This window comes from Silurus aristotelis (assembly GCF_946808225.1).
Source record: "Silurus aristotelis genome assembly, chromosome: 19".
NCBI lineage: Eukaryota > Metazoa > Chordata > Actinopteri > Siluriformes > Siluridae > Silurus > Silurus aristotelis.
The window spans coordinates 8,486,902-8,508,607 of NC_139592.1; the positions used below are offsets into that span (position 1 = coordinate 8,486,902).

Here is a 21,706-nt window from a genome sequence, read left to right on the forward strand (position 1 = left end):
GTAAGGCCTGCTGCTTTGAGGATTTTTTTTCCCCTCTCTCATATATTAAAATGTAACACTGCAGCCAGAATTGATTAGGAAATGAATAAAGAGTGTGAAGTGCAGAGTAATAGCCAAGTCTCGGATAGTGGAAAGAAATGTGTATTAGTTTTTGCAGCTGTTGTGAAATTTCTTTCTTTCTTTCTTTCTTTTTTTTTTTAAAGCAGTAGAGCGAGAGAGTTTTTTTTTTATTTTTTATTCACCTTCAATTAAAGTTGACATTAATGCACTGGAACCAAATTATTAATTAGTGTCTAATTACACTGTATGCACAGTCTGTTCTGTGAAGCCCATTCATGCTAAATAATACAATTTATAAGCTAAAGGTTAATAATACGTTAAAGATGAGTTTTGTTATTTTTTTAGCGTGAAAGAAAGGACTTCGGTCTCCACCGGTTTGATCGGATGTGTCCGCCTCCTGGATGTCAATAACATGGTGTACAACCTTCAGGAGAACGGGGGAAACGTTGTGTACGGCACGGCCGTCGGCGAATGCGGAAACAACCCCTGTCTGCCCAACCCCTGCAAAAACGGTGCCTCCTGCCAAGCCAAAGGTGCCGAGACGTTCCACTGCAAGTGCGTTAACGGCTTCTCGGGTGAGTTTGGCATCGTCGCCCTCGCGAGTCTTTTGTTCTCCTGCTCCTGCATACTGTCGCTCTGAATCTTTGAGTAACTGAGACTGTTTACAATTACATCAGCATCGTGATCTTGAATAAGCATCCGAATCCTTATTCGAGCTGCTCGACACGGATGAAGGATGAAGCACGGAGCAAGAGGTGCCTGTGTATTCAGCGAGGATGCATTATGATGGATGATTGTTTTCTCGCTTCCTTTAAGGGCATGTAAGATATATGTAGGGAGAAGAAGAACCCTGAGGGGAAAGATGACGGGCTGCTCACCACCATCTGTATAAGCAGCCATACTTTATTTCGTATAACCTTCGTTTTTCTTTTATAGTTCAAATATTAGCATTAATAAGGGGAAATCTAGGGGTAAAACGCTTAGATGATATTATAAATCCCTTAAACCAATTCCATTAGGATTACCGGCGTGTTTAACATGCGTTCAACTTTTTCACTTCCTCTTTGCCTTCTCCAAGAAGGTAATTGGGTTTTTGGCGAGCGCTGCTTTGGCACTTGAACGTTTACAGTGCTGTTACTGCTGTTCCATGGCCTTTGCCCTAGTGTGCTCCGAGAACGGTTACGGTCCGCTAGTTCACCACTAATAAGGGCCATGAAGACAATGCAGCTGAGAAAAATAGCAAAGACACACACACACACACACACCTCCATGATCTACAACCTTAGAAATAAAACAGAGGCCTTAACTGTGATAACAGCCACCAAGCACAAGCTACATTATTCTCTTTGTTAACATCAGGGGTTTGTTTTTGTTTTATTTCATACGTTTTTTTTTCCCTCCAATCTCACAGCTTCTCCAGTCTCGAGACATATTGGCTGCAGTAAATTGTTCTGTTGTTCTGCTCGCCAAATTTATTGAACGAGCGTCAGTAATTCAGATCAATATCACTCGGTTTCTGTGGCATACGCCGTGAAGGTAAGGCTGAGGTGAAGAGAAATAAAAGCCCTTTTGAAGTAAGGGGATATAGAAAAGAAAGTGGCCAGGGGGATAAATAAGAAGGCTAAACTTTCATGTTTAAAAGAGCAAGGCGTGTGAGATGAAGGGATTTTTTTTTCTCTCGCTCATGATGGAGCTGCTGGTTGCCAGAAGGAGTTTTTTTTCCCGGCATGACTGCTGCCCAGATCGTGATATTCTCACAGGTTTAAAAAAAAAAAACAACAACGTTGGTAGAAATAGGCTGATGAGTTGGCGACCGAGCCAAAACCGCCAACCACAAGCCTTTTTCTTTTCTCCATCCAAGCGAAGTGCACGAGTGGGTTTTGGTGATGCAGGGCTTAATCTGGAATTGTAATATTTCTAAATCCTATTAGAAAATGACCTCTATTACTGTGTAAATCCTCGTCCCGGCTCCAAACAGCCAGCAATAGGATTTTGTACAGGAGCACAAGGCTGCTCGAGAAAAGTAACCATCTTCTATTTCTTTTTATGGATTTTTTTTCTCTCCAGGTCCGACATGCGCCGATTCGCATGACCCGTGCAAGCCGAACCCGTGCCATCCTTCTGCTCAGTGCCATGTGCTTCCAGAGGGGGGCTACAAATGCGAGTGCCCCATGGGCCATGAGGGCAAGCACTGCAGAAAACGTACGTGACTCCATTTTTTCTGTCCGGAACCTTCTTTCTAAACGTCAGGCGCATGGCTGCAAAAAAAAAAATGGTTGCAAAAATTATAAAAGTGTGAGCGGCTACAGTTTAAAGCTGCCTCTTTGACGCACGCACACACACAATAATTTTAGTAGTTCATGCTGATCAGCGTGCTTAAATGCAATTTCAGGGTTAAATGAAGGATAGAAGCATCAACAGACTCGAACACACACACACACACACACACACACACACACAAGCCGTTTAACACAGAGTATCCCTTTGACCAGGCAAGTCTTCATTAGCAAGTGATTAAAATAAATTGAGGTGAACCAAAATCAATGAGTTGAACGCACCCATCACATAAAGTGCGGCTCATTTTTATCACTTAAATCAATGAGATGAGTAATTGTATCAGTCAGGCGCGCGTCGTGATTAATGGGGACTCAGTCAGGCAAAGTGTCTGGGGAGAAAAAGGCGTGGTGAGATAAGGGACTGTCAAGTGCAGGAGTGAGTGAGTAGGGTAGACAGATGGAGAGACAGAAGGGATGAGGAGGTGTGATAGCCTTTGTATACTGTCTATAGTAAGCAAGAGTGTCCACGTGTGAACGCAATCTGAAGTATGATGATGATGATTATGGCGATGATGGTGACACCGACGATGATGACAGTGATGATGAGATTTGATGTTACCTTGGCCAATGTTCCGAGTTCACTACAGTTTGTATCTGCCAATCAATCTGTTAATAAGGCTTTTTTTTTATGCACTATTACGTGACTGTAGTGTCTGGCTTTAAGTTGGCTTAAACACTGCGATAGTGCCTGTGGCATTGAAAATAATGTGTTATATATCGCTGCCATGTGCTCTGTACCACATGAGAGAAAGTATTTCAATGTGATTTGTCTCAATTGTGAGTTAAAAATGTTATACTCAGTGAGATATTTGCACAAAACTTCCACCTTTTCATTGCATTTGCAAATTAACATCTTGCGATTTCTAGTTATAAACAAACAAATCCAACTTTTTGCCTCGGGTCAGTGGCGTTCATTATTTTCGTGTTTTGTAAATGAAAAATTGTAATGACGATTTAAAAACTTGAAACTTCAGATTTCAAATACGGCTTATTTACTGCATTCTTCTTTTTTTTTTTTTTTTTTTTGGTTATTTGGTTTTGTGGTTCTCATGAACAACCTGGATGTAAAATAAAATTTGGGACCAAATCTGTCAGTGGCTTCATCCAAAAATGATTAAACAAACAAACATTTATAAATGTTTTTTTTTTTATCGTGCCTTTTTCGGCATTTAATATTGAGTCAAAAAAAAGAGCGAAGGTGTCGTAATTCACATGTTGTCTTTCAATTGTGAATCAACATACAAATGAACGCAACATGCACAGACCTTCTCACAACCTCAAGTAAATATTACTTCACGATTTCATGAAAACTTTCGATTGACTTATTTTCACTCAAAATGTGAGTATTTATCATATAATTGTGAGTTTATATCAATTAGTAAAGACTTTATATGTCACTTTAGCAAATTAAGATGAGCTAATTAATAAGTAAGTTTGGACTTTTTATTAAAATGTTATTACATATGAAGTTATTATTATCACTTAATTGAAACTTTTTAGTGTTATATTTTTAGGTCAAAGCAAACTAACAACTCAATTTCCAAGCAAACATTGTGACCATGTAACATGGCTACTACATGCCACAGTTCCCCACATTTTCCAGCTTCCTGTGCTCAGTTAACACCCTAAATAATGAAACTCTAATTCACACCCTAACTGTGAAGTATTTGCTCAGTCCCTATGTTTGTATCCCTGACATTACCAGGGCTTATTGTTTTAACTGACTTTTGTAATTTGACCTGCTTCAGCATACTTCACATTTCCTACCTAGCCCTGTTTATACTGTTTATAGACCATTTGAAATATTTCTGTTCCCTGAACAAGAGTTATGTTTTGGAGTAATCCGCTGTGGATTTTAAAAACTGTTTACCTTCATTTGCATCTGGAAGTCCTCATGTTTCATTACAAACAGTTTCAGGATGCAAATACGTATTTCTGACGTCATATATCACACCTGAATTTCGATTTTCTCGATTGCGGCTTTCTGTTTTGCAAGTATTTATTAATATCACTCAGTTGTGACATTCATTTCCAAAAATCAACTTACAGCAAACCCCAGCAGTGTGCAACCAAGAAATATAACCTTCCTGAAATAGTTTTATCAGCAGGAAGTGTCCAGACTGAATGAGATAGCATGTTCGCACTGTTCGGGTGGCTCCGTTAAGACGAATTATGAAGTCAGCAGAACAAGATCAAATTTGCCAATAAAAAGATAAAAAAAAGAATTGGTGTAATAATTTCTCATACATGGCAGAAATGAGCTTCCATAGAATATTTGCCTTAATGGGGGGAATCAAGTTTGCAAATCCAGTCATGATTTATTTAATTTATTTTTAAGTGAACTTCTAAAAGTCAGCAAAAGGTTTCTGTTTGTTTGTGCTAAAAAAAAATATATATAAAACAAAGCATACGGTATCAGAAATAGCAGCAGTTACTGAGTGATAAACCCAGATTTCAGAACCAGCAGGTGGATAATCTGTGCAAAGCTCGGCAGCAGAGGGCATCCCACTGCGGGCATCTAACTCCTAGTTCACCTTTCTCTGAACTCCTGTTGCTGCTGATTCCTCAAGAAAGGCTTTAACTTCACCCTTACTTGGAGGTTCCACAGAGTTTTAGTGCTCCCATGTTCAAGATTCAGCAACTGTTTTAAACAATACCCAGTTGGCGTTTCTTTTGCTTTTTTTTTTAATCGTTGCGTTTCATTCTCCTACATGCCTTTTTGTAATCGGATACAATTAGCAGTGAAAGAGCTTTAATGTGCTGAATGTGAGCCTGCACTCATTTGGAGAGCTAAGCTTGTACTTGTGCGCGTAAATGCCGGATTGCTGAAACGGGCTGAACATGATGTACTAGAAACTATGGTGATAATGCGCCTTATTTTACAGTATCAGACAAGAAAGGGGCCTACATTCCCTTCTTCAGTGGCGACTCATACCTCGAGCTGAAGGGCCTTCATTTATACGGCCACGATCTGAGGTACGTGTTGGGTACCGTCACTGCATATTTACACACACTTTAGAGTAACATCTGTTTGTCACTCGTAGAAATACAATTAGTCATGATGTACATTAGCCTAATGTTGTCTCTGATGGGTTAATTGTGTGATTTATTGACAGGCAAAAGGTCAGCATGACTGTGGTCCTGCTGGCTAACGACTCAAACGGCATGATCTTCTACAACGGCCAGAAGACAGATGGCAAGGGCGATTTCATCTCACTTGCACTGAATGATGGCATCCTAGAGTTTCGATACGATCTGGGCAAAGGGCCAGCTATCATTAGGTAAGCCGGGCCAGCTTTGTCACTCAGTGCTTATCGTCTTGGATTTATGCGTAGTAACTGAGTTTTCTTCTCCTGCACTATCGCCGACATAACGTTATTAAGAGGTGTGCAAGGAGCGTGACCGGGGCGTGCTGTCATAGGAAAATAATCAACGGCAGATTGTTATATATTTTTTCCTATTACGGTGTATTATGAAGTGTTTTGTTTCACTTCTACCACAGGCGATTACAGTCATGACTTTATTATGATGATCCATCTAACATCAGGCTATCTTACATGCATTTAGAGTTTATGTTGCGAGACAGGTTCTTTTTTTATCACTTACACCGATCAGGCTTTACTTTGACATTATAACATCATAAGCGGTGAAGTTAATAACGTTAATTATCTCTTCTTCGTGGCACCTGTTCATGGGTGGAATATATTATGTTGAATAATATATGCATGTTTTGTCCTCAAAGTTGATGTGTTAGAAGCAGGAAAAATGGGCAAGCGTAAGGATTTGATTGAGTTAGACAGCTAGACGACTGGGTCAGAGCATCTCCAAAACTGCAGCTCTTGTATGACATTTCCGGACTGCAGTGGTCAGTATCTATTAAAAGTGGTCCAAGAAAGGAACAGTGGTGATCCGGTAACAGGGTCATGGGCCAGGCTTACTGATGCACGTGGGGAGTGAAGACTGAAGAAGTTAATGCTGTTAATGCTCGATGGATCAGAATTGTTTTGGCAGCAAAAGGAAGACCAACACAATATTAGACAGGTGGTCATAATGTTATGCCTGATCAGTGACTATTAAGTTATACCTGGTTGGTGTATAGTAGAAGTTAAAGGCACTTTTATTTTTGTAACAAATTTTTTTCTTTCTCTTTTTTTTCTCTCTCTCTCTGAAGTTGACAAAGCAGGAAAGTGCTCTTTGAAAAGTTACTGTTACAAAACGCCAACACTGGAGACTTCTTAAATAAACCTCTTCTTACAGAAATCGCCAACATATCAACAATTATACACGTATTAGCCATTGCTTTTGTGGCTTGTCCCCCATGTCAAGTCTTTCCTAATGCGTCGTTACTATAGAAACGATAACGCATTAGATTAGATTGTAATTATAAACCTGTGACCCGAATTCCAGCCGAAACCATTTTCCTAGTTGTTGTTATAGAAAATATATAAACCTCTTATATGAGATGTAAGCATAATTAGTGCATTAACTGGTCCATTGGTATATCTTTGTGACAACAGGAGTAAAGAGAAGCTGAAGCTGAATGTGTGGAACACTGTGAACCTGGAGCGAGCAAACCGTAAAGGAGAGATCACTATTAATGGCAAAGACCCGGTCAGAGGAGAGGCTCCGGTAAGAACATGCTAAACCCGTGCTAAAACCCACTTCAACCCCTATGCTAAAGCTTTGCCTGTGTTGATGCAACTTAACCAAACGGAGACATCCTTGGCCCCACATTCCGACCCAGCTGCCCTTATCCAGCACAACCTTCGCAACCTTTAGCAATAATTTGGTTGAATATGGGGCCAATTTTTTCTCCTGTCTCGCTCGGGTTCTGGCTAATGGAAAATTCGAGTGCATCTTGCATTTGCAGGCTATGCGGCGCATGTGTGTGTGTGTGTGTGTGTGTGTGTGTGTGTGTGTTGTGTATGAAACTTTAAAAGTGTTCCCGCAGTGCCTATGTGTTTTGTGCGTGTACAAACGGCAGAAATATTGCTCCTGTGACTTCTGCGCTGCACCTTCTGCACGCCATCGTGCACCCACTCGCGCACGTCCCCACAAACCACTTCCTCAGTGTTTGTGTGGGTTTTTGTTCCCTGTTTGTTTAATTTTTGTTTTCCTTTTTGATTCAAAAGAGAGCCATATAAAAATAACTGTGGCATAAGCGTAGGAACATTGTGTCCATTTCTTTGATTTAATAATATTTGGAGATTAGACTGTGATAACATTTGATCAACTTGTGATTAGATCCATGTGCTCTCGTGTAGATGTATATCCTTTTTTTATTGCATGTCCTAGATTTTTGTAATGGCGCTTCGGTTACTGCAGCAGAGGCAGAAAATCTTATTAAGGAAGAGGATAAGGGGGGAAATGTGGCAAAGAGAGCAGAAGATGCTTGATATGAAAGACAGACCCCAGGAGAAATATTTTGCTACAGAAGTCTCCACTGGCTCTCCAGCTTGGCTGAAAGAGCTCTAAATACACCATCATGTCATGAAGCAAATATAAACAGTGTGTGGGTGCACTGGTGCAAAACACTCAGAATTTATATATATATATATATATATATATATATATATATATATATATATATATATATATATATATATATATATATATATATATATATATATATGGCCCGATTATTACTATTTTTTTAATAATGTGATGCACTTTTCAAAGCCCTTCCTTTGCTTCCCATGCCCGATGTCTGATGTTTGCATGGAGTTCTACTAGTACTGACATTCTGTTTCTTCTTCTCTGGTAACATTTTTGTTTTCTTCCTTCCCTCCCCTTGTGTTGTGTTTTCGTACGCTGTCTGGATATCAGAAATCACGCAAGGTAATGACTAAAGCCTGGTCACTCACTCGAACATCCTCATAGTCTCTCCGGCAGCCCCATCAAGTAGCTCGTTGTCCATCTCGGGTTCATTCTCCATGTGACAATAGCAGACTGAGGAGCTAAGTAATGAGAGAGCTCCGCTTTCACACCATTCCATATGCTTGAGGGAAAGAACGAATGAGGGAGAGGGGGGGGTGCATCTGAGAACTTGGTTTGGCTCTCGACTCAAGCCAGCTGGTACGGAGGCGGCGAGAAAGAGAGTTATACTTTTGACCACCATTATTTCAAGCCTTCCTACAACAATGAAACGTCTTCATTAGTTTTGTGTGGGAGGGCCATTAAACAGTCACACAGTGCAAGGAGACAGTTAAATAGCAGAGGAAGGGGGAGGAGGGAGGACGGAAGGATGAGTGGGGAAGCTAGGGAAAGAGATTGAGAGATAGAGAGAGAGAGACTATGTAGTTGAAAGACAAACTTTGTTCTTTGTTCTGAATTTTTTTTGCCCCTCAGAGAAAATTCCATGTAACAGCTTCAGTCAGGCAGTCAACACATTCCAGCAGAGAAAGACACACACACACACACACACTCGGAGGAAGAGAAAGGGCTTCTTGGAGAAACTGACTGCATCTTCTCCAAACTCTAGGTCAGGGGTTGTCAACTGGTCGACCTGGAAATATTTCAGCAGATAAGCATAGCTCCTCAGTGACCAATCATGTTGTCTATTCATTTTTTTTTTGTTTTTTTTTCGTTGTTGTTGATTTATTTACTTTTTTTTAGCTAAAGGCAGCTTATAAGGCCAGAAAATACTGACATTATTTCAGAAAAAGCAGTATTTTCACAGATTTTAGTTTTTTGTATTTTATTTATAGCCACTGATTGGATGAAAGATGTATATGTTTATCAAACATGTTCAAAGTTGATCATTAAAAGGGGTTTATGTTCGTAGCACCACTACGAGAACCAAATTCTACTTTAACAGCCATAAACTGGTCACTATTTGTGACTAATAGTGATTCATGGTTATTAATGGTGGCCAGTGGTCACTGTGGTCATCATTCCTTCATATAAGCTGCTTATCTGAAAAAGATTATGATGTAACTTATTGGTTCCGAGATTTTGTTGAATACCCATGCTCAAGGTGCGAGTGCATAACAGATTAGTGCCAGGGTTTCTCACTAAAGCCCAGCTCAGTACACATTGAGCTCAGCTGCACTCCAAAAGCACTGGCTATGCTAGCTGGCCTGTTCTTAGTTTGGCCAGGGCTTCCTGTCCAATGCCAAGCCTTTTTAAGCCCCAGCCTATTCTTATGCCTGGATAAAAGCTGGACTGGGCACAGCAAACTGGCAGTGCACTTGGGCTTTTTTTTTCGATAGCAATTTACTTGGGTTTTATCCTGAAGCAATAATTGCCCTACATAAAATAAAATAAAAACCTTTAATATTGTACATATGTAGGCTCTTGGAGGAAAAAGATCCCCACTGTATCTGGGGCAATGTTAATGCTGGCTGAAGAATGATTTCATGCAACTCTTATTAAAGTTTACAGTTTGAAATTTCAAAGAAATCATCCCATTAAAACACCATCCATATCTCTCGTTTCCATATCAGCCACTCCGGTTCTCTATGTCTTTTCCTCTCTTTGTATTTTTTTTTCCTCTCTTGCTTATATGTAGAGTGTGAATACTTCGCTATTGAGCGGTACTAAAATCAATTATGCTTCTAGAAGATGTGGCTAAGCATCGAATATGAGCTGAGTAAATGAGTTTGTTTAAAACAAGCTGCCGGTTTCTATTCACTCCGTGATGCCCGATCGACCATGCTAGCAGGGATGTAAAAGAAAATATGCCATTAAATATTAGAAACAGATGAGTTTTAGAGTTGCTTTAGTGATCGCATCAGTGCTATATAATCTCACTCTGCTTTGTTCGCTCTCCAGAACCAGCACACTGATCTCAACCTAAAAGAATCACTTTTTGTGGGTGGAGCCCCGGATTTCCGTAAGCTGGCCAGAGCAGCTTCAATTAAAGCCGGATTCAAAGGAGCCATCCAGAAGGTAATATTATTACTGAATATTTATAAATATTACAATTCCCGATTAATAGTCAACGAAAGTTGATAGCTGGAACTATCGGCAAAAATTCATACCAATAGTTTTTCCGGCTTCTGGTCTGCTGTCTTTACGAGAGCAGCCTCTAGGGGGCGAATCACTGGTGCTACGTGCTGCACGGAGAGCGATATCTTATGGATATTATGTATCATTTATAAATTATATTATTATATTTATTAATGAATATATTCTGATTTATTTCATTCAATACAATCTGTTTTGTTGTAATAAAGTTACAGTACTATTTTACATGAAGTGTAATGTTTTTTTTTTTTTTTATATGTGCAATCTAACCTAGCTATCGATATCGGTAAAATCCACAGCTCGAGTTACACCTCGAATTACAATTATTAATATAGAATTATTGTTCATTTTAATATGTCAAGCCACTTCAAATTTGTAACCAATGATTTATGTTGTTTGCCTTCAGATTACTTTGATGGGCACGTCAATCCTAAAGGCAGATAACGCTCTTCACTCCAGTGACGCGTCCATGTACACACACCACCCTTGTTCTACAGACGTGTGCGAGAACGGCGGCAAATGCAACCCGATGCTTGAGAACTACGAGTGCGTGTGTCCGTTCGGCTTCACCGGACCACACTGCCAGCACAGTAAGTACAATTCCAGGCTCTTACCTTGCTCCTAATCCTCCCGTTCCAGAAATCCGCTTTCTAATGCATAATCCATGCCATTTTTGTAAGAGACAAGCGCCACTGTAAATTAGCTTTCTGTGCTGATGCGAGACGAGTCGCTGGAGCCCAAATTAAAATATTGGAGCACTGAGATAAAGTCAATGATAATAATTACAAAAGGTGTGAATCCTTATAAGTGGGACAATTTGTGAAACAGCTAATCAATGACAAAATAGATTTTTGTTCCCCTACATGTGGTTTGATGCCAGAAAATTACTCACCTGCCTCCCAACAGCTAAATGTTAACTTTCATTCATGCGCGTTAATTAGCCATGGAGAAATCCATTAGAGACGTGGGATTATATCTGTAAATCATGATGCTAATCTTACAACTGAAATTATTGTGAACTTTTTATCTGATTCGAGAGGCTTGAGCTAGGCATGACTCACAGTGGTGGCCTTTGAAATCTTTTTGAAAGCCCTCTCATCTTATTGCTCTGTTATATAAGGAATTGAACATGACAGAGACTAACATCAGGGCAGAAACTCAACACACAACCCTAAATTTTCCAATATACAGTAACAGAAAGTTCAGAAGTGTTTTATTACCATCAATTGCAACTCCGCTATTCAAAATTGATTGCTATTTTTAAGCAACGTAGTTTTTATTAATGAATCTTTACATGTAATTTTGTGAAAACCAATTCGTGGTATTCGTGGCACTGTGGTATGAAAAAATAAGGTTTCCTTTCCTCAATTATTCCATACACTGAGTGACAAACACTTTAAATCTAAGTTCCAGCTTACTTTATGCAAAGTATGCTTTTGGAAATTCTTAAGCAGATGGTGAATGTCTTTAATATTTGCAAAAACATTGTCGTGAGCGTAGTTCACATAAATTACTACCCTGACGACAACTACCATGCACACTAAGAAACATCTGGATGGAGATATGCAGTGTATCTACACACACACAACCACACACACTTGCCAAAGTGGAATTCTTCTAGCATATGCATGTTTAACAAAAAGTATTATCTCTACAACACACTAGAAACATGTTTTTTTTTTTTTTTTTAGCTAGAGTAAAAATACATCACATAATTCAACTCCACCCCATTTACATGTCAATGCCTTACTTAGTGTTCTTTATATAACATTAATTAAACCACACATGGATGAACATGACATCATACTCATAATTAATAGGATTTAGCCGATATGTTGCTTACCATCCTCTCATCTTCTACTTTCTTCATTCAGCCACCTACGAGAAAGCAGCAGGGGAGTCCGAGGCCATTGCTTTTGACGGCCGAACGTTCATCGAATATCACAATGGAGTCACGAAGAGGTAAGGACGGGTTCTTGTCAGCGCAAAATGCTAGTCTTGTGTGCGCTGAATAAGTTATGGCACCCTCTCTGTATGAGTCTGATTTTAAGTTAGTTTTTTCTTGGTTTGGGCTAACGGCCCGTTCTCCAGCTTCCTGTCTGTAGGTTTTCAGGGAGTCTTGCTAATTAGTTGGCTGGTTCCTATTACTGTACTGCCTGGAGCGACATGCGCTCAGTACTACCCTGTGGAGCACTGATGTATTGCAAGAACCCCCCTTCACTATTTTAAAATATCATCTGTATTAGAGCACCTCTCTCTTTCTTTTCTCTCTCTCTCTAATTGCCTTCCTCTTTCATCATGAACTAATTCCTTGTTAAGGAATCCTGGTTTAGCCTCATATGCCTATGGCTCTTCGGATGTTGGGTCAGTGGGCATGTCACAATGTTATTAATTTGTTTGTAATTAGTCGACGGGATAACGCTAAGTGCATTCCGAAGCATCCTATTATAGTGTCCTAATAGCCGATGGCCGTTACAGTGTGCTGAAGTAAACAGGAATTCGGGGTGGACAAATAAATTTACAAGACGGCCCACTATGCAAGCTTCAGCATGCTTATGGAGTCCCATGTTTGTCAGTGTAATTAGACCAAGCCGAAGCACTGTCATGATGTTTATAGGAAAGTAATTACCGTAATGGTGGTGCGCTGATGCAGCCCAGCACAAAGGCTTTCCCACACAAGCGACTTCCATTTGAAATTATTCTCTTAAAAAAAAAAAAATGCTGTTCTTCTCGGTTGAGATAAAAAAATTAAAAAAAACCACCAGTGCAAAGTTCACTCCTCTAAAGACTTTTTCATCACTGACGAAAAAAAGAGCAGCTTAAGTCCTTTATAAAGGCCTCATCCTGGAGACTCCTGCTATCAATATTAAACCTCCTCCTTGCGAAAAGCATCACCGCGGCAACGATTTCAAATCATGGATTTGCTTTGCGGCCAGGATTGTTATAAGCTGCCGGTATAGGAAATTCATTAACAACGACTGATTTTTAACTCAAAATCTGATTTAAAGCCATGCGGCGTAACGTAATTCCACTGAAAAGTATTCCAAGCTTGTGAGGAAGATACCTGCAAGAATACAGATTAGAGATGTGTAAAGAAGAGCATTTCCATTCTTGGTGTTGCTTCATAATCCTGATCTGCTCCTGATTGTGTCACTGCCAGGCTTTTCTAGGAGGCTAATAATCATATGCTATTGTTATTCGGGTAATATCTTCATTCTTGTTTAGTGTTTTGTAATATCAAGTGATGGTGTGGTGGTATGAGGTCATTTTTTATTTAATCTGTGTTTCTGCCTCGACCATAATTCTGAAAAGATCATGTGATCATTTCATCTGGTAAAAATAGTTCCTCTCCTGATTTAAATGAGGCTAAATGCTACAGTAACAGCTTCGAGGTGTGTTGCACCGCTAAAAACTATAAGAACTGGCTTTACCATAATTAAATAATTGGTATAAATACTTTAAATCTTTTTATTTGATGTTAGCTTTATAATTTGCAGTATTTATTGGAAACTGCGATATCAGCTTTTTAAACAAATGTCCTTCTAACAAGTATAAAATACTGAAACTCATTGCTGCTTCGAATAGTCATTTGTCCACCCCTGTACTTGGATCAGAATATGGATCCCCCAAGATCATCAATATTTAGAGTTGACTACTATGTCTGTCTATATATGTTTTCGTCTGTGCTTTTGCCAGTCTTCTTGTCTGTCTGTGTATGTGTATGTCTGTCTCGTCCCTGTCTTATATGAATGTTCCTTGTTGTCTTTTCTTTGCCCCCAAGCCAACTGACCAATGAGATCCCTGAGTAAGTAACCAAGGTGTATTCTGGGATAGATACAAGCCACACTAACCCTGTTGTGAATACATATACGTAATTAACCTGATATTTTGGCCAGCATAAACGTAAATTTTTACTGCTTTCCTTCCCCTTTGGTAATTCCCATTAAGTGTCACATAAATGAATATTCGTGATAAAAGCAGAACTCGGATTCTTTTTTTTTTTTTTTCTGGAGATTTTCGGTTAATCAGGTGTTTACTTTCTCATCAGGTGCATTAGTTATAGGACCGCATGCTCGGCATGCACGATGAGCATTGTGTTTCGGCAAAGGCACCGCAGTGCACCTCCACGGAAAGCATGCGGAACTCAATTAGACCAAATATATCCATATACCTGCAGTGAATGTGATTAACTGTTATGCGAATCTGAATGAGGCCCCATTTAACTGCTACTTGGATGATTGCGTTGTGTTTTTCGCCCTGTGTGAACCCTTCAAACTAGTTTACATTATTTTTGAACAGCGTTTTTTTTTTTTTTTTTTTCTCCGTACAATTGCCTTTTAACTGCTCCATTAGTGAAATGCCCAATCTGTAATCATCTCCATTTTAGTGCCACTTACATTATATTATTTGTTTCTTTCTGAATGTAATAACTGCATAATGACTGTACTGATCCCTGGTTTTAAAATTGCCAGCTTAATTGGTTTGGATAGCTCTTGTGAAGAATTCCTCTTTACATTTAAGCCATCATTTTTTTCTTTGGCAAATCATTAAACGTGGAAATTCCTCAGCCAATACAGGAAGTAATGTATTCATCAAACATTTTTTTTTTTAAAGTAGCAATCAAATGCCCTGAATAGAGAGGAGCTAAAAGTCCAAAAATGTGAGCATTCTGCCTCCATCAATATAATTTAAGGGCAAGGCCCACAAAAGTGGTTTTTCCTCTGACCTGATGTTTAATTCACATCACTTCCTGTTCAAATGCCAAAAAAGTTAATGATTTTCTCAAAGGACTTTAATACACTGGGACTGTTGCTGGCTGGAATATCGCAATATTGCTTTTACTGTTTACTGAATGGCCCATCTGTCTTCATTCTCATTTGTTTGCTCTGCAACCTCAGATCAATTTCCCAATTCCCTATGATTTCAGTGACCGGTTTTCTCCCTCCACCTTTTCATAATTAGATGTTTGACCCCGTTGCTTTCTTGATGGAGTGCCTTGTTTATGATTGGCTTTGCTTGAGAAGGCTTGATATTGGTTATATAAATCATTCGCTCACTTTCACTCTCCTCACTCACTCACTCATTTCCTCACTTGTTCACTTTACACATTCACGCTTTCCAGCGTACTTCATTTCATTTCTTTTCATTTCAAGTGTGTGTTTTTGTTCCATTTCTGATGTCCACATTCTTTGGCACGTGTCCAAATGCCACTCATTTTCTGCCGCTCTGAAGTCTTATCTTTTTGTATTGGGTGAATGAGAATAAATACCACCGCTGATGTATCACAGGGACACTTCCATACCCTTGTTGCTATTTTTGTCTTCCTACAGTAACAGTCCAGTGTTGATCTTCTTATCTTCTTACTTTCTCATAAGACGTCCAGTAGATTAAACTAAAAAAAAAAAAAAACCTCCTAGCTCCATTGCACAGGCCCTCGCTGGTCTTTGTGCTTCTTTACCCCAGTGAAGGCACGAGCAAAGGTTGTTCCCGTCTCCCTCTCAAGCTTATTGCATGCCCTTTATTTTCTCCCTTGCTTCTCTAAGCCCTGAGTCTCTGGAGACCCCATCAGATGAGAGGTGAGTCCCCCTGTCCGAGCTGCATGTCCTGGCATGCCGCCCACATCCCTCTTTACTTTCTCAACTTTTAACTTTTATTGAGAAATGACACGCCTCATATTTTCTTCTGGAGATTTCTTTGCAGTGCATTTTATTGCATATTGCATTTATTGCAATTGCCTGGGTTGAGGCGCTGCCCCTACAGACACACAATTTAAATTACATTCTTCAGTCTATAATATATAGACTATTATATATATAAAATATAAATTGTAATGAATGTGAAGCACAACCCCATTGCAAAAAGCGTTTCTGAAACGTTAAGGAAACCCTCGGCGCACATTTACTGCTATGTTTGTACACTGGTGGATTCCCGTGTTCTGATTTAAGCTCCGCTTTGGAGAGCTGTCTAGAAGCTCTAGATTGAATCCTAATAATAGTGTGATCATGAAAGGAACGTTTTGGACTGGTCCGGGGGACCTAAGGCTCTGGCTGGCATTCCCGAGGTGGGTAAATCTGGCGGAAAGAGTCCAGTCAGCACATTGTATGTGTCTCATTAGGGAGGAATTCAATTACACCAAATAATTATGCATCTTTACTCCATCATGGCCCTCGTCGAACACGATTTGCATAATGAAATTTTGTCTTTTAATTAAAGAAATGCAACTCGGTCGTTATTTCAAATTGTCGGAGCGCTACTCAAAGATGAGAGCCTTCGCGTAGTGATGCGCACAGGCAATGGTGCGATAGATGAGAAACTTTGTTGGGGAGAGATGTTAAAAAATAAAACCAGAGCCTGGGTCCATCCTGCTTCTCTGCTTTGTGGCATTGATTCATTTTGGTTGGAGCTAAACTGTGACTCATACACACACACACACACACACACACACATTTACTATGCCCCACAGTAAAAGACAGCCTGATAGCTCCCTACATTAGAGATGACACAGTCGTAAACTCTGGACTCCTCTGCCAGGTTAAACACTCTCGGCTAAATTTCCAAGCTATATCGTATCATACGGCCACTAATCTAAAAAACTTCAGAGTAAACTTTCATCTGTGAGGAACAGTAGCCATGACGCATCAGCAAACAAACAGTGATCCCACAGTTTGCTCGAACGTGCCAGCGTGCGCTCTGCTCTCCAGTGTGGTGTGAAGACTCATGTCCTCTCACCACCTGCTCTATCCGCTTTTGTTTGTGTCCCTCTGTTGTCTTTGTGCCTACTGTTTTGTTTTACTCTGTTCTACATTCGTGTTGTCTTGTGCTGTGTCACGTTGCGTCTCGTGTCCTGTTTGTTATGTTTTCTTTCTCTTTTGATGTCACCTGACTGATCAAACCCCTACACCATCGTGCTTAGATGCACACTTCCGCTTACAATATGGAATCTTTTAGAGCGAAACAATAGAGCTGTTGTTTAGAAAGAAATCTGAGCTGAGGGAGAGAGAGGTGTGTGTATTAAGAAGCGAGTGGGAAGTGGAAGTGGGAGGTGTGCACATGTGGTGATGAGCACGTCCCTGCTGACCAGAGCGACAGCCCTCGCTGCCATCCTGCCTACAGCATGAAGCTTCAGAGAAGGATCAGAGGGGGTGGTGCATTCCTTCCACTGCTCTACTAAAGTCTAAAAACGGTTGTACAGATCAAAACCACAGATCAGAGAGCAGCTAATAAGAGCATCCCTTCCTCCTGCCACTCGGCGGGAAGAGAATCACTCTGGGGGACAGCACAGGATGGAGTAAAACATCTTAAGTCATCGCTGAATAAAGTGTGCCGCCGGTTCTATCTCTCATTCCGGGCGCTCACACTCCGAGGTCCCCCTCCCGCATCGTGCCCTAGTTTAGTGATGAACCGTGAAGACCCCTCGGGATTTGAGTGCACAATCTGCTCTCCCACACACTCACTCATTAGCTTGCTGTCCCACATGGAAACAGCAGGTAGACCTTATCAGGTCTTACCTTACTATCCTGCAGACTTTATGAGGACCTATGAGGACTCTATCAGGGTCCAGCCACAAGGCGTTCACATAATTATTACCTGAATTCAATCAATCTAAGAGATGATGCAATCGGTTGCCAAATTAACAACGCAGCGCAAGAGCAGATTGTTGAATAAGTTTGCTCTACCAGAAGCCATGTTTTTTTAGGTTTTTTTTTATGTTTTGTGCATAGTTTTAACACTAGGTGTCACTATGACCTAAAATGAATCTTAAAAATATGATCAAACCGTCAAATGTTTGCAGTAACGAAACAGGACGTGAACGCAGGTGATTTTCAGTCTACACAATATTATTTAATCATACAGCATTGAATCCTATTAATGCCTTTATTTTTTTTTGTTATTTCTTGTTCCTGGTCAAATTGTGTACGTGTCCATAAGTGGTTTTACAGTAGAAGCTCTGAATTTGAGTTTTTTCTGTAACTCTCCATCAAAACTCGCAAACTACCTCTAAACATCTTTTTATTCTCTTGTCACACATGCAAGAAAGAAATAATAGTCTAAAAATATCATATTACTAATTGCCAATTACCAATGACACCTCTGTTACAGGCTCTGTTATTGAGGCTCTGTTATACTCTTACTTATCTCGTTTTTTCTCCTCCCTGATGTAGCGAGAAGGCCTTGCTGGTGAACAAGTTTGAGTTGAGCATCAAAACCGAGGCTACTCATGGCCTCCTCCTGTGGAGCGGGAAGGGAGTGGAGCGCTCTGACTACATCGCGCTGGCTGTAGTGGATGGTCGTGTCCAAATGACCTACGACCTCGGGTCCAAACCAGTGATCCTGCGATCGTCAGTGCGGGTCAACACCAATCAGTGGATCCGCATTAAAGCCAGCAGGTATGCTGCAACTTAAGCAATCGGATAAGTTTAACTAATGTATATAGTGTAGTGGACATGACACTATTTCTCTTTACTCACTGATTAGGGCTCTGAGGGACGGATCTCTGCAAGTCGGCAATGAGGCAGCAGTTACCGGCTACTCACCTCTTGCTGCCACTCAGCTGGATACAGACGGTGCCCTTTGGCTGGGTAAAGCACCTCAACTTCCTGTTCTACAATTCTTTTCTTCATAGATTTTCCCCTATAGCTGCATTCACCCAATGATTGGATGCACCTTACAGTACATAATGAAATATTCATTAATGACGCCGCATAAATACGGCACATTTATTTAGAGTTTGTGTTAAATGAAGTTAAGCGAGGCTTCGTTACAGCTGAATTCCTCTGAATTGTGAATCGACCCGTAATTTAATATATTACTATTGTTGTGTGTTGCGTTTTTATTCAAAATTGGAGACAGGAGCAATATCTTACTATGATTCTAATCATATTCATTTAATTAACATATTGATTTAGTTTCCTTCCTTTTTTCCAAGATGGCCCCTTATTTTTTATATGCGTTTAAATATCGGACCTTCTTATCGATGTATAGTGAAAAATTTCTGTCCACTGCACGGAAACATGTATACAGGATGCGGCGTGAAAATGTTTGACACCCAAGCACACGTGTATAGATTTTACACAAGATGCAGACTGCACCTGAGTAAGGATTTGATTGAGTTTGACAAGCGCCAAATTGTGACGGCTAGACGACTGGGTCAGAGCATCTCCAAAACTGCAGCTCTTGTGGGATTTTCCCAGTCTGCAGTGGTCAGTATCTATTAATAGAGGTCCAAGGAAGGAACAGTGGTGAACTGGTGACAGGGTCATGGGCAGCCAAGGCTTATTGATGCAGACGATGAGCGAAGGCTGGTCCATGTGGTCCGATCCAACAGACGAGCTCCTGTAGCTCAAACTGCTAAAGAATTTATTGCTGTTAATACTCGACAGGTCAGAACTGTTTTGGCAGCAAAAAGGGGGACCAACACAATATTAGGCAGGTGGTCATAATGTTATGCCTGATCAGTGTAAATACAGTATATATACTTTAGGGGTTATACATTTTTTAGTGACACACTGGCACCTTTGCATCCATAATGCTGTTTGTTTAGGTAGGAATCCCCCTTAGGATGTTACCATGGATTTCATATTCATAGCTGCCCTACTCTCGTCACTTCCCACACGGCCCTCAAGAAAGGTTTCTTCCCTTATGGTTTGTTTAAAAATATGTGTAATGTGAAACCAACCAAACGAATCAATTTAAATTGGATATATTTACAACAAACAGACGAATATTTAAGAAAGAATTCTTGAAGTGAATCTTTGCATTGGCTGTAGTAGGTTTTGTGAACTAATTGAACCAGAATTCTCAGTGTAAAAGAGCCTGGATATTAGACTCCTTTACGGTGTCATAAGACTGCAAACGTATGTTTAAAACGCTAATATATGTCCACCTTTAAAGAAATGCTATACTGATGCTACACTTTTAATATGTATACAGTGTTTCTAGATGCTGTGAATTTTTGAACTGCGTTATGTCTGAGTCTCAGTACTGCCTCTGGGAGGAACACCATCATAGGCAGGATTTATTCAGTATTAAGTGCATGGCTCTGGGTGCACTTCGGGAGTGTTGTACCATTAAAAGAAAATAATCAGTGATAGGGTGGTGTGATGTCGACTGTTATTAACCAGTAGATTATTTTTTAATAGCCACACATCCTAAAGTTTTTACGCCTTATGTATCACCGCAAATAATTCATACTGTACTTTTTATCCATTTCATGTTGTGGAACCTTTGAAAAACAAGTAAGTTCCTGTTATCAGTAAGTTTCTAGTGACTATAAACAGTTGTTTCTTTGTCTGTCTTTTTATTTACTCTCTTGGAGATTACGGTATATAGTTATTTTTGTTAATAACTTTTTATTCTTTGAAAAAAAATCAATTTATTCTTTATCTTTTGATTATGTGGATTTTCTAAAATACATATTGGCTGTGGAAAAAAATTTATATATTTGTTACCCTTTACGATTTGAGAATTTCACAATGTTATAGTATCGTTTATCAGATTTATCCCAGAGACACTGTCCTATATAGTTTCCCGTCTCTCCTCCAGGCTGTGTGACCCATTTAAACAAGTGTCAATGATTGACTGAACAGGGAGACAGCACCAAAAAGCTTAAAAACATTGATAGAACTAAAATATTGAAGTCTCTTGTTGAAAATATTTTCACAACTTTGAGCGCATTTGTGCATCGAGTAGCAAAGACCCCCTCCAAGCTTCTGTTCCAGAGCAATGGAGCAGGTGCCGCAGTCACCCCGCAGCTAGAATACATTATCCCCCAGCAACGCGCACATCAAGCACCTCTTCTTAAAACCCCCTTCTTTCATTCCTGATTATTTATTTACTTATTCAGCTGTACGTCGCATGAAATTAACCCGGTAGATCGTCCTATTCCACAGCTCACAAGCAGATTAAAGCGGAAGGGGAATACAGAAAATAGGCCGAGGAGATGAACTGCAGGATGCACAGAGTGAAGCAGCTCATCTTTAGGCATACTGGCACTGCTAGAATCCATGAGAGAAAAAAAAAATGTGAGTCAAGAGTTTTCAAAAGTGGAATGTGTCTAGGGGAGAAGAATAGCTCTTGCTCTCGAGCTGTCAGAGCCCATCCCCACTGCCGAGCCCAACACTTTTTGATCTGCTCACCTGTTTGAGGCTTCCACTCTCTTTTTATCATCCCTTTTTCTCTCTCTTAATACCAGCTTTCCCAATAAGGCCAAGCATCACACCTACGGCTTTTGTCCTTTCCTTTATAGATATTGAGCAATCTATTGGCAAACCTTACTTCATAGTTGCTTTGGTAATGTAAATGCTAGTAATCCTTTCCAGATGAAGAAAAAAAACTTTCCAATA

At 40.0% G+C, this 21,706-nt stretch overlaps 1 protein-coding gene across 12 annotated transcripts in view; it reads left to right on the forward strand.

Moving 5' to 3' along the window:
- Positions 1-21,706, forward strand: part of agrn (agrin) — a 253,929-nt gene that overhangs the window by 227,974 nt on the left and 4,249 nt on the right. For 6 of the 12 annotated variants that reach the window (XM_083569679.1, XM_083569678.1, XM_083569682.1 and 3 more), the window contains 11 exons: positions 406-635; positions 2,128-2,262; positions 5,282-5,372; positions 5,513-5,677; positions 6,914-7,025; positions 8,223-8,234; positions 10,170-10,286; positions 10,771-10,954; positions 12,239-12,326; positions 18,527-18,751; positions 18,840-18,943. In XM_083569679.1, the coding sequence (XP_083425805.1) occupies positions 406-635; positions 2,128-2,262; positions 5,282-5,372; positions 5,513-5,677; positions 6,914-7,025; positions 8,223-8,234; positions 10,170-10,286; positions 10,771-10,954; positions 12,239-12,326; positions 18,527-18,751; positions 18,840-18,943 (1,463 nt within the window). Of the gene's footprint in view, positions 1-405; positions 636-2,127; positions 2,263-5,281; positions 5,373-5,512; positions 5,678-6,913; positions 7,045-8,222; positions 8,235-10,169; positions 10,287-10,770; positions 10,955-12,238; positions 12,327-15,907; positions 15,960-18,526; positions 18,752-18,839; positions 18,944-21,706 lie in introns of those variants that run through there. The other 6 variants (XR_014538003.1, XR_014538004.1, XM_083569680.1 and 3 more) reach the window with 4 other exon arrangements.